Consider the following 14,129-nt stretch of genomic DNA (forward strand, 5'->3'; position numbering starts at 1 on the left):
TAGTCAACGTTATTGAAATATTGATCATCATTAGAATATTACGTAATATTATTATTACGTATTGACATTAATTTTGTTACATGGGCTGTAACATGTATGGGGATGGAAATATGTCTATTTATGATTTCATAAAACATGTGTAACAATATATCTAAATCCTATAACGCCGTGTTATTTTGGTGACCGTGACCAAGGATTTGAATGGGACTTAAAGATGTTAAAAACCAGATTTGTACCATTCTACATCAGAATGATAGTTACAGAAGACGGTGCCCACACAGTTTACAGCGAGGACAGTTTCATCATAACAGACACGCCCACCCAGAAATCAAAGCTGAAACAGAGATTGAGTATGGTAAGGGATTTAGTTTTATCTAGACACTGAAGTAATTCTCAATATGGCAAACATTGATGCAAGTTCTGTTTTTCACGAAATTAATTTACAACTTTCATGTTTATGTTATATTGTAGGAGTTCATAATGTCAAGCAAATAATTAAACCATTTTCAGGCAAACCAGAGTTATTTAAAACGTGGACAAAAGATATTGAGAAACATGCTACATCAGTAAGCCTAGCAAAAGACAAATTAAATCTAGTAGCTCTCCAAACTAGTGTAGGACCAGTTAGCGAGTTTATACAGCGGTATTTAAATGGGAACGAATTTACAGAATGGAACTCATTAAAGAAGGAATTAACATCCAGATTTGCTGAAATAACTGATCCTCATCGTTATATCGTTAACAAATATTAGGCAAAACACAGATGAAAATGTACAAGTGTATACAGAGAGATTTTAACAAAGCTTTTATTAAAGAAAACAAGTTGTAGAGAGTCAACTTAAAGGGTTGTTTATTGATGGGTTAAAAGATGTTTTAACTTATTACCAGCAATCTTTCCTGTAGCGTGCTGCGCATGCGCCAGCCTGAGAGAGATAGATTATATATAGAGAAAATCTGTAAACATGAATAAAGCATTTTTTCGTTCAAATGACAGTATTTTCCCCGTATACATTTGGATGATAATTTTATAAGCTTTAATATGATCTTTGAAAATTAAAAATAAGTTGTGGAATCGGTGCCTTTTTTGAGTTAAAGTTCAGAAGTTTATTTACTATGAATAAAGAAGGATTTCCACTAGAAATTAGATATCACCGAATTCAAAGTTAGATAACAAATATTTCCCAAACTTTGTGAATATTTTTCCCGTATAGGTTAGTTTTAAATTTGACACTATATTTTTTAAAAAAATAAGTGTTTAGGAAAAAGATATATGTACATAGGTGTTCAGAAGCCTCATTTTACAACCAGGGTTATCGGGTCTCTGTACACTGTGTTGACTTAAATATCTGTACATACTCAAGTGTAAATATAGCGTAATTTCAATGATTTATATTTGATAATTAGAATTTTATACTAGTTAATTTGTTTAGTTTGTTTTACTTCAGCACTTTGACAGTGTATATCCATTATTAAAAACACTGTCTTAAAAACATACATTAAAATAAATATGTACGCGGAACAGGTCCAAGTTAAAATGTAGATGACGGGAGAGATTGTGAGAATACAGAAAATCAGATGCTGGGGATGTGAAAAACGGGCATGCTAAAAACAGGTGTCAAAACACATTATGCTGGTATTGTGGAAAATCGGGACATATTGAGAGAAATTGTGGGCAGTACATCAATCAGGGAAAAGTAAACACTCCCTTTATAAGTTGGCAGATAGAAGGAGTGGAATAAAAACAAAGCTGCCAACAGAGAAGGAAAATAGCCTGTCAATTAACGGACAAAAAGTAATTCCAGAAAGAAGGGAGTTTATAAAAACAACAAAATACCTGAGTACTTAGGGCACTTGTAGTATCATTAATGCATCAGAGAATTTATAAAACTTTGAAAAATAAACCGAAATTAAGCAAGAAAAAGATTAATTTACAATCATTTAATGGCAATAGTATTTACATAGACGGGCTTGTAAAGATGAAGTTTACTATAGGCAAGGTGGAGTGTTGTCATTCGTTCTTTGTTGTTTCGGGAATTAACAGGAACATTATTTTAGGTCAGGATTGTTTAGAAAATAACGGTGTCAGACTTTATTATGATTTCGGATGCTTGAGGATGAAAAATACCTATGTTTCACTTGAAGATGATATTCCTTTAATGGAGTTATCAAAACGTTTAAAAGATAGAAAATCTAGAGTAGAGTTGCAGGGACAGGGTAGTTCAAGTAGCGATATGGAGCAAGATGCTTACCAAAATGACCTTACAAGTGAAGATAGCTCAGATTATATGTCAGTTGATGAAGAAATTTAAAGTTTTTAAAATTAGTATTTAACATGTTAATAATAGAAAGTTAACTGAGTGAAAGAACGAACTCTCTCGTAACCAATTGCGCAATACCGTACGTGAGATTCAATATCTTGCTCAATAAAGGAGTGTCTAAAAAGTAGATCATGATTTAATTGTGATAAGAATTAATGACAAATTAAGAGCAAGCAAAGAAAAATAATCATTGGAGTTAAAAAAAAAAGAAAGAAAAGTTGAACAATTAATTTTTAATGTTTTATAGATTTTGAAGAACTGAACGCATCAATTTTAATTCGTAGGAGAATGAAAAGGGTCAGGTAAGCTAATCACTTTGCTAAGTTACGTAATGGTGTCGGCTGAAGCTGAGGATGAGAGAACATCTTTAGAGAAATTATCTCTACACCAACCAATTGAGATTAGCAACAATCCATTGCGCTAATCAAGGAGACAACTACGGACAATGAAGTGTTGAAAATCACTGAAAGTTTAAGAAGGACGGAGAATACTTTCGACGTAATTAATCGAGTTGTACGAACATTCCATCAGGACGTTTGAAGTGGATTTTTATAAGGATGAAGTTCTTAAAGTTCATTTTTCTGACGGGAAGTAATAGTACGGGACAGGAAGTAGTTAACGCTATTTTCGAAACAACGAGAGACTAACATGTGTTGTTACACATGTACATGTACATTTCCGTGTACCCGACAAGAGTACACATGATCGGAAATAGGTTTTATAAAACGGAAGAGGATCCGAAAACCAATTTTCCCCAACCTGGAAGAAGAACTATAAACACTATCGTGTTGTTCAAATTAAAGACAATAAACGCATAAAAATATGTAAATAACTTTTGTTCGATGGATAGTATGATTGTGGACACTATAATACATTATGTTTGATTGGTTCTGTCAAAAGTGACATTTCCAAGACATTCTGTATTTTTTACATGGATATGAAAAGGTTAAATGTTTTTATGAGAACTGTTTAATACTATATTTGTTGTATTGTATTATAGCAATATTGATGAATTCATATATGACATGCTAATTATCAATGTATACGCGGTACATATGTAAAGTTATGATTTGTATGGTTGATATTTCAGAATTTGTATCATGTTATGATCTATTATAAGATTTGTAGAGGGGAGACGTAGTACGTTGAAAGTGAATCTTAATCTAGGAAGTAATTTACATGTTACTTAATTGATATATTTTAAAGACATATATGTTAATGTACGATGATGCATCCAAATGAAATTATAAAACTTAGTATTGGAATTAACCTTTACAAAAAGTTGGTAAAATAGTTGATGTTAGTCAAAGAACTTTGATTTCACAATAAAATTTCTCATTGAAAAGGGGACGAATGGAACAAAATAGGGTTTAGATATATTGTTACAAAATGTGGTTTCGATATTAGTGTAACTCAGATACATAAGTCAATAATCTTTGACTGACTGGTTGATTAATTTTATCAATACGTAATATCGGGTAGACTGGATGGGAATCATGAACGCACACCGATATTTCGTAACTGTATTTACAGTGGACAGCACTGATATCTTATGATCCTACTAGTCTGTTCTGTAAAACAGCTGGATTTTCATATGGGCTTGGTTGAAATAAGTTAGCTTAAACAGTAGTTCGTTTAATGTTCAATAGTATATCAATATAACATATATAGGTAGTTCACAGGGGTGTGGATAATTACTTGCATATATACACTTAGGTTGGTGTAGTCTGGACCCTGAGAATTTTATCAGTGGGTGTACAGCTTTGGCCAGTTAATTAATTAGAGACTATCCCCACTTCCTTGATAATTAAACTATGCAATTTCCCGTTCGGGCAGTGGCCACCTAGTAGCAGAGTAATTATTAGGGTCTATTTCAAGTAACAAATTAGCAGGGGGAATCTCAACCTTGCACCTCGAGTACAGGTGGCTATACTTCAACAATCGTATCATCCAGGAACAATTGAAGTCCATATTAGGGGATGGCCGGACAAGCTTGGTCCAGAGTAAGATAAAAGGAGAGAGAGAGAGAGAGCAGAAGGAGAGCAGACAGAGTCCTATAGACAGAGCCCTGGGAAGAGAGCCCTATGGACAGAGCCCTATAGACAAGCCCTGTGGACAGACGGGAGATCTTTAGGTTAGAACACACGGCCTTGGGGAAGCCCACTAGATGGACAGTTCTGATACGAGACACAACGTGAAGTACTAGTATGAGTGTATGAACTCTGAATGTTGATGAGATGTTGCTTTTGTATATGTAACATTATTATTATTCAACATGTAATAAATATGGCTATTACCAACAAGTACATGTGTTTACACCTACTGTGTTACACATGCCACTAAGCACCTGTGTTCTAATTACTGTAATACTTGTGAGAGGGGAATAAACTGAAAACCTGTATCTCTGATCTGGGCCATCCGTCGATGTGGTTAAGGATATCACGGGTACAATGGTCCTAGACACCAACTTTGGACTCTATCTGTTTTGTATATATAGTACTTCTGATCTTAACACTTTGAGGTACCACAATGTGATCGTGTCCATCTTGCCCTGCTGATATGGATGGTCCGGGTAAGTTTGTAATGTCGACACCATGGTCTTTGTGAGAGAGTACTGACTCAAGTATACAACCGTGAAATAAGTAGGTTGATGGCGGATTAAATTCCATTTAGACTATTGGAGAATATGATGGTCGTCGTGACAGTTAAATGATAAATACAAGACTGTGTCAGCAGCAAGTAACCTTAGCTGTGATACATGTGCGAGGACTGATTGATAAGTTATGAGCCTCATATTAAAATATCTGACTTTTGAAGGGATACTTCATTATTTTGTGACATAATCCCTCTCAGTATCTATACACTTTTGCCAGCGATATTTGATGACTTTAATGCCACTTTTAGACCTTTTCTTTACCGTTCAGAAAGTCTTCCACTGAAAGTGGGTACCGGAAATGGGCTTTCTCAATTTTGGAAATAATTGAAAGTCTGATGGAGCGAGATCAGGCGAATAAGGCGGATGCCCAATCAATTCAAAGCCACAATCGTTAATGGCGGCCATGGCACTGACAGATTTATGAATAAGGGCATTGTCCTGGTGGAGCAGCGTCTACAGATAACCTACTATTAGAATACCACCATCATTGCCTTCTTTGGCGAGGTGGGGGGGGGGGCTTCCATTGTTGAGATTGTTTAGACTGTCGTTTGGCCTCTTGGGTGATTTCATCCATAGCCACAAACCTCTGTAGAAAGTTAGCAGTATCTGCCTCTAAAAGGTTCAGACTAGCGCGCGACAAAGTCCGCCTGATGTGCTTCTGATCAACTGTCAGAAGTCTTCATATTCAACGGACTGAAAGCTTTGTCATTGCAAGATCTTCCGTAAGAATGAAATGTACCTTTTCTTGTGCAAAACCAATTGTTCTGGCTATATATCTGTCTGTAACTCGCTATTCAGAGACATAACAATACCATGGATTTATCGACCATTTCTGGGACTGCAACAGCGACAGGCCTTTCAGGACGGGCGTCATCCCCAAGGCTCTGTCTGTTACCTTTAAATTCCCCCATCCACCTTTTCACTGTAGCATATGAAGGAACACCATTCCCTAGTGTTGCTACATTATCAGTATGGATATCCGTAGATGCTAGTGATTTCTTGTGCAAATATTGAATCACTTCTCCTTCAGCGATTGTGTCCATTTTGCATTGTTTACTTTAAGAGTGCTACCTCTTCGACATATACTGACCAGTCTTCGGGTACATAGCCTTAGATAGTCAGGGAATAGGAAAGTTGGCATCCCAGCTTCACCTCTTCAACACAAGGTTCACAACCTACCAATCAGTCTTATATATGACACTCGGCCACATAATACTGACAACGGGCAAGCCAGTTGGTAAATGTTTGTCTTCTGCTTTTTATGCTTCTGAAATTTGATCCAAATATTATTGATGCTATCAGAGGTCTTTATGACAGGACAGGGGGCCTCAACATTCTTGCATGATAATATCGAAATACATTCTTCATCGATATGAAAAGACGGAACAACGAATTTCCACTTTCTGCCAGTTTTATTTCAAATTTCAAAAACGAAAAGAAATAAAATAACATCGAGATTAATTAAGTCGACAAACCAATAAGAATTCGAGGAAATACATTCGTAAGACCAAAAGGAAAGTGTTTTCTGTTGAAGGTGTAAACAGAGCTGATTTCAACGTGTACTGATAGTTATGTAAAAAGTATTCAGTGATGATCTCGAACATGTAACTGGCCATGGGATGACCTCAGACACGCTTATAAGTGATATCTTGGTTTATTAGATAATGATAGAAGTCAAAATAGTGGTCTTTAATCGACAGAAATTCTACTTTAGATTCCGTGTTGATTCTTCGGAGTTGAACAACAACATCATTACATTTTGCAATACGGCATCATATTGTCAAATGCGTGTGAATCTGGATTGTATTTACAGGAGTAGACATATACATGCTAGATCACAGTGACGCCCGTTAAGCTCCAAGCTGACCCACGTCACATCAACGATTTGCACGTGGCCTCAGATAACACATATTATAGATTTTATATAAATCCTACAGAGTAGGAAGCTCTTCTATAAATAAACATTAACGTCAAACATTTATAACTTAATTAATAAGACATTATTAAACATTTTGAAATGATATATGAATTTGTCATGGTTGTATTTATTGTCCATATGAATTTGTCATGGTTGTATTATTTGTCCATATGAATTTGTCATGGTTGTATTTATTGTCCTATGAATTTGTCATGGTTGTATTTATTGTCCATATGAACGCAAGACGTTTATTTATCTTTTCAATCATCAGCATTCAGCTTGACGATGGATACAATCTGAAGAGGATAGTTCAATGGTTGAAATTTAATGTCGATGGTTTAAGAAACGCATCTTCTGGATGTTGAACATAACACTATGCTTGTTGTTTTGGTTTCATATATGCTTAAGGTGGACTTCGTCTTGCCAGTTTATCACTTATATTACTAATGGAGCATATAGGAAATCCTTTGTATGAAGTACACTCGGAATTCCAAACAGCTTCTTTTGGGTAGTAAATTATGTAACTTGTGCACATTTCATCTGAAGCTCCATCTCCTTGATAAGTTATGGTGCGTTTTTCAGAAGAATCGAATGTGCATGTGGTTTTCAGTTCATCTCCGGGCCTGATTTCTACTGGAGGATCAAAACTGAAATAAAAATATGATTACTGTAGTAAAACGTCACCCGAGATCCGTTGCCATGAACTCCGCGCTAGATATAACGACATTATAGTTTTCTTTTGTTTTACTGGCTGAATGTCCTCGCAACAGCCAAGGTCATATGTGGAGGGGAAACAGAGCAGATAAGAAAATCGAAAAGGTCAATATTCCAAAGGTTGCAACAGGGAGAAGCATATATAATTTTGTCTTTTCAATATCTCCTAAAAGTAGAAGACACTGATAAAACCTTTGATCTACAGAGGCTACAACTAATAATTTCAAGAGGAGCCAGAGAGTGTCGATACTGTAGACATTTCTAACGTTGTCAATGAGACATTTAAATCTTTTTGCGACATCTTAAGTAAAATGCGATGTATTCGACGCTCACTTTTTAATATAACTGTTGGCTTCATTGTAAATGTTCAAGTTTTTATACAGAAAATACTTTTGATTCGATATACGTCGGTGAAGAAGAAGGCTCTTTTAGAACCAATGGTATGATTCTTTTTCGAAACGAACCTTTTTTACCATCTCCTTTTTTAATCAATTATGAATTATGTTTTACGTTTTGTTAACAAACTACTCTGAATTATCTGTAAAGGTACCTGACACATAGAAACGACAACGATTTCTTGTAGTACTTACATGTGAACTACTGGATTAGCAAAACTGTAATGAGGATCGTATGTTAATATACGTTCTTCCTTGCCGGACGCCTTATGGAACAGCGTCATCGCTTTACCTTCGAACGTACAAGTTAAAATCAATATATATTAAGAGGCTACAAATGAACTGGGTACTATCTGCATCCTAATTTATACGAAATTAGAGACCATCGCAATTATCAAATATCAAAAAGTTCACTAGGCTTTTTAGAAATATGAAATAGTAATATTTTGACTACAGTCATTTTCCTTCGTTGTGTTACAATTCAATCGAAAAGTTGTCAAAACATCAATCTGTAATATAAAGATCATAAAGATCGGAAAATGTATACGATGAATAAAATGTTTAACTGGACATTACAATAAAATAACAACTACAAAGTATATCAAAGATGCCGTGAACGACAGAAGGACCATTATCTGTACTCACCCAGCTGATGCATGTGGTTATAACCGGCGACAACGTAAATAGAGCTACTCATGAGTTTTGCAGAACAACCGGAAGTACACTTAGAGTTTACAACGTAGCTAGATCTTCCTGGAGGTATACTAAAATTATTATCGCCCGTTATAAGATTTCCAAGATTGTACGGTCTTAGTACAGGGGTGTAATGCAAGATCATCCCAGAACTGTCCATGTAGTCATCTCGCAGACCAGGATTGCTCCAATGGACCTAAAATAACAATATCATGTATCGTATTTTAGAGTTTATAGTAGTTAGACCGATAATACGAATTTATACTAATTAATGAAGCATTTAAGATTCATAACACATCAGTCTTTATTTAAATATAATTTTCTTTCGATGAATTTCCTAGCAGTTAACATGTAAGATTAAAATCCCTATTGAATTAAATATTTCACGAAGTAACCTTTGTTTATTAATCTTTTAAATAACTTAATCAACAGAGATTAGGCATTACAATGTACCTCCATTGTGCCAAACTTGTATCCACTGTCTCCAATCCTGAAGCCAGCTTTTCCGTTGTGACACATACCAAGTAAACCGACGGTCCAAATCGATATCTGTTCTTTACATTCATGCTCACCCATCGTTCCAAGACAGTCGTATTGTGTATTCATTGGGTGAATAAAATTCTGAGCTACAAATATACAGAATGCCATGATATATCTTCTCTTATTAGTAAAGAACTCACCGTTAAACAGATTCTACTATGATATTATCAGGTATTGGGTACTTCTGACGGCCCCATTGCGAGAAACATTTAATTGTAGAAAACTCGTCCTTTAAAAGACAGAAAAATGGTTTATGGATGACTTTAAAGCATGCTTTGAAGTTGTCATAAGCAATAATATCACAACGGCAGGTGTCCGAAATATATCTGTATTATTAGGTAGGCCAAATCACTATTATGAACGCTTTCTTCTTTGCTTTTAATGGTAAGATCTTCCAATAGGCCTAACACAATCTCAAAGGAACTAACTGTGCCCATCCATTGGTTTACTTGATTTTGGTTTCATACAAGACTGAATCAATCAGGTGCATAGTGGCTCCATTGTTACAAACCAAGTTCTGGTTTTGGAACGTGACATCGCCTGCTTGGATTGACTAAGATTTACATTGTAAATATCGTCGATGAAGAAGACGTTTACCCGTCGAGAACACTTGGTCCTATTCTCCTTGTCTTTTTAAGGACCCTCATGTAAATTATACTTTTGTTTACATTTTGCTACGGTTTCATCAATTTTATCATTATGTCGGTATTTGCTTCTTGTTCTAATATATCTTTGGTGTATTAATAGACAGACAAGGAATAGTCAAATGTGATATTCTGATGACTTAGGACATATCTGTAGCTTTATTTGATAATTACAATAAATCCTAATCACGACCGATGTTTTATCTTATCCTTATTCTATCAGAGACTGGTGTAAGGATGTGGTTATCGGTGCAGAAAGGAATATTGAGAGTATTAATTTTGTAAACATGTATGACAAGTCTCAGGAAATTGATTGTTGGTGAAAGTTTGTGTACCTATATCGAGACATCCAAATATTATGATGTGATGTATGACATGGTGATTATCTATTACACTTTCATCTGCAATCACGTGATAATCTTTGTCAGCAGGAAAAGCGAAATTCATGCACGTGTAAGTTGTGTCCACAGCAGGTACCTTTGTCTTCTGTAATCTGATTTCAAATGGAATCACATCTGAAGTAGAAAGCTGTAACTGTTAATCAAGGCGATGGTAGCAGTAGGTACACCAAACTGATAAATATGATCTGAATGTTAAACTTAGCGAATACATTTTAGTGCATTGGGTGTCGCATAATTACTCTTGCACTTTGTTTCTTATAATGCAACAATTGGCTTACTAATTGACACAAGTAATTAACATCTTCAGAGTAATCGACTCGACACCTTGGACAATGCACGACTGTCCCAACATCCATAACTTCAAACATTTGGTTGCGTTGCTTCACATATTTTGAAACAAAATACATTCGTAGAGTCGCCCATTATACTGGATGTGTGATCATTCGTACAGATATACCTTAAGGCGCACATCCCTTACATAATAAAACTCGCCGTTGTGTAGTGAAGAAAATATTAATACAAGAGACTGATAAAAACGTAGTTGTTTTTTCCTACCCGGACTGTTGATGGCGTCACAATCGAAGTTAGTTCGTGTTTTACATGTAAGTCCTGAGTTTATCTTTACACACTTTGGATCATCCAACGGTTCACATATCCCTAAAGAGAAAGAGATTTACGTAAAATCGACATGGATACAGGTCTCACTATTTAAGTGCAGCTGAATCCTTGCTATTCCAGAGACTTTTCGTGGATAGAATAGAATCACTGAAACACTAATGTTTGTAAAGAAAAATATTTTATTTAATGACTTTTTGCATCAAACCTTTTGTGAAACAACAGAAAATTGAGCTCTCCAATAAACAACATTTACGGCATATGAAATTTTCATTTGATTGGTTATGGCATATAATGATATTTATCCAAAATATACATTGTAGTTCCTGAGTTCACATGTAATTAAATTAAAATATCATTTTAACAACCTGAGGTGACAAGAAAATGCCTGTGTATAGTGTTGTGTTTTTAAACATTAGTATTTAACGAATCTATAGATCATTAATATGCAAAAGACCAAAAGGTCATATATAACCAGGGGCATAATTAATCCAACAGTTGCCACGTTTACACGATGATCTGAGTGTCGAAAAACACAACGTACTGTGTAAAAAAATATCTAATGGACATTTTGAGTGTCTTTCACTCAAGTTGAACGAACAAGGATGTAGTAACTGATTATCAACAGGATCGTACCGGGATGTCCAGTAGTCAGGCCGACGGGTTTTGAACCCGGGGTCCAGGAACAGTTGGGATCACCAAGCTCTTCCCCGTTAGATTTCCCATCTCCATCCGAGTCCATTTCACACACGGTTGAGTTCCACTCCTTGAGGTAAAATGGAACTCATTAACTACCCACGTTATTATTCATATACCTCAAATATTCATAGTCCCTATGACTACACAAACTTCACCTTGTCTCAGTGTTATTTAAAAATGGAGATATAATTGGTCTCTATATTAGGATATCACGTTAGCAATTCATAGTGAATATGTTCAGAAACTCAATGTTGATATGACCTCATGAATGTTGGAAAATAAAATCATTCGTCATATTTATATTTTTATAATTTACTTTAAATTTATCGTTGAAGTTTCGCAATAAACACTCGGCATTTACTACATTTGTACGTGGGACTGGCGCCGCAGAACAGCCAAAATTTCATGGCATCGACATAGTGATTGTCATGACAAGAATAAAAGAAAAAAGTTACTTTAACAACATCGGCTTGTAAGGAAATTATTTGTTGTTGCTTTAGGTTAAATTGCACTATATTGTTAAGCCAACCCAAGAATATATGCAAATACATAAATGCAAAAAATACGAACTTACATATAATGCTTTCGGTCATACCAATAAAAATACAAATTTACAAGTGGTCATTGTTATACTTTAAACCCTAAATGTCCATGCCTTGTTATTTTGTGCGAAATCGACTCCGAAACAATTCCGAGGTCCACCTCCGCTCATAGCATGATGTCCTACACCCATCCAGATAGTGTTGTCGTCACAAGGGTCAAGGACATTGCCTCCGTTCGGAATACTTGTTTGGAAGGATGGGTAACCTTGGACACACCAGTTGGAGCTCAGTATCATTACGAGCAATATCAGTTTAGTCATCATCATCAAGTATTTGGTAACTGATCCTAGGAGTACTGTTGTGAGATACTGTAAAATCATTTATTTGCGTAGTAATTTTATTTTGATTAATTTCGTACTCTTATACAGCGAGATCATCCGTCCACGAAATGATAAACAGATAAAAATGTCCTTGACTTGTGGAGTTTATCAGCACATTTACAAAATATCCATGGAATAACGTAACATCGAAATACTTTTTTAAACCACATTATTAGAATCCATTAAATACGATTTTTTTCAATTTTGATGTTCTTAACTATCAGCACCAAGGTTACCAATTTAATCACTGAGGAGATGGTTAACCAAACAACGAAACAAAGCCTCATTTCACAGACATGATGGACACAAACAGACTGCCGTATATAACAAAACGTATTATATAACTACTAGTGTAGTTCACTATCAATACAGATAGCTTACAAGTTCTTAGGGTTTATAGACATTTCTAAACGACCATATTCCAATTAAAAGATAAAGAAAATACCGACATGTCAACTGAATCTGAAATCAAACTCAAAATCGATGAAACTGTGACTAAATATGGGCATAACGATGATTTACATACAGACTCATGAAAAAGTTCAAGGTGAATAAGACCACGTGATCTTAAAGAGTCATAGTCTATTGTTTTATCGCAATATATATCATAGTTATTTCAAGTTCAAGCACAATCTCAAATATGAGAACAACACAAATGGAACCACCAACCAGGCAAAATAAAGAGCATTAAATATGTCCGTCTTCATACCGTACCAGGAAATAGGATATTTCCTGATGAGACCATTATGAATACAGTAAGGCCCTTAATAAGCCCGCATTTACAGAAACCCTGACAGCATGGATGATTTCATTTTGAAATAACTATTTTTATTAGACGTCCACGTAAGGAACATTCACTGTACCTCTATGTGTAACAGACGATAAGGAACTCTCAAAATAACATATAAAATGCTGCTCCTAAATGGTAGTACATGTATTTTACCAATTCACCGTTTTCATTAAGTTAGACCCAAGCTACTTACATCCTCACATCCTTAACATTTGCTGAACCTTCACACTTGTACACATGATTTGACTTGTTCGGCAGTGTCACGTCATTTTAGAGAAGTAATCTTAAACACGAAACACTACACATATTATAAAAATACTTACTGTCATTGCCATCGGAACGAGAGTTGTAAGTTTGCGATATATAACAGCAGTAACATTTAATCCGGGATTATCTCGACACACAATTTTATCATCGCCGTAACATATCAAAGTCAAGACACCTTGCTATATTAATTTAAGAGAAATATCGGATGAATTCCTAATGGTATGCTTACGAGTATTCAATGTAACACCCCAGTGATTTTTCACGGATGGATGCCTTGCTTGAAGACATAAACATGTTTATTTTTATGAAAGGCTTAACCATAAGGACAAGTGGTTTGTCGTTAATATACCAACTGATTCCGAAAACCTAGTCATCCCTGTACTATATTACTCAGGTTAATGATGTTATCGATATTTATACTTAAACGACTCTTTAAACCCATGAAAAACACACAGAACTGTCAGTGGAAATGTTATTGTACAACCAAACGCTGCCTTTCAATTGTTGTTGATTAAAATTTGTTGAGACGCTTAAATAATGGCAAAATTTAAGCTAAG

At 35.2% G+C, this 14,129-nt stretch overlaps 1 protein-coding gene across 1 annotated transcript; it reads right to left on the reverse strand.

Moving 5' to 3' along the window:
- Window positions 1–7,295: 7,295 nt before the first annotated feature.
- Window positions 7,296–12,461, reverse strand: LOC132550628 (tyramine beta-hydroxylase-like). Its single transcript, XM_060214720.1, has 8 exons — window positions 12,249–12,461; window positions 11,531–11,660; window positions 10,835–10,936; window positions 10,214–10,393; window positions 9,148–9,320; window positions 8,647–8,890; window positions 8,197–8,293; window positions 7,296–7,539 (listed from the first exon to the last, which is right to left on the reverse strand). The coding sequence occupies exons 1-8, from the start codon at window positions 12,459–12,461 to the stop codon at window positions 7,296–7,298; spliced, it is 1,383 nt and encodes a 460-aa protein (XP_060070703.1).
- Between the last annotated feature and the right edge of the window lie 1,668 nt (window positions 12,462–14,129).

The sequence above is a fragment of the Ylistrum balloti genome, unplaced genomic scaffold (assembly GCF_031769215.1).
Source record: "Ylistrum balloti isolate Yb309-2 unplaced genomic scaffold, AGI_CSIRO_Ybal_v1 Utg370136, whole genome shotgun sequence".
Lineage (NCBI taxonomy): Eukaryota > Metazoa > Mollusca > Bivalvia > Pectinida > Pectinidae > Ylistrum > Ylistrum balloti.

Excerpts from the sequence above, each read along its gene's own strand:
- LOC132550628 (XM_060214720.1), bottom strand. The coding sequence starts at position 12,461 with ATGATGATGACTAAACTGATATTGCTCGTAATGATACTGAGCTCCAAC. Across the intron at positions 10,937-11,530 it reads CCTGACTACTGGACATCCCG|GGATATGTGAACCGTTGGAT; the intron begins GTACGATCCTGT and ends CTTTCTCTTTAG. Across the intron at positions 7,540-8,196 it reads GCTAATCCAGTAGTTCACAT|TTTTGATCCTCCAGTAGAAA; the intron begins GTAAGTACTACA and ends TTTTTATTTCAG.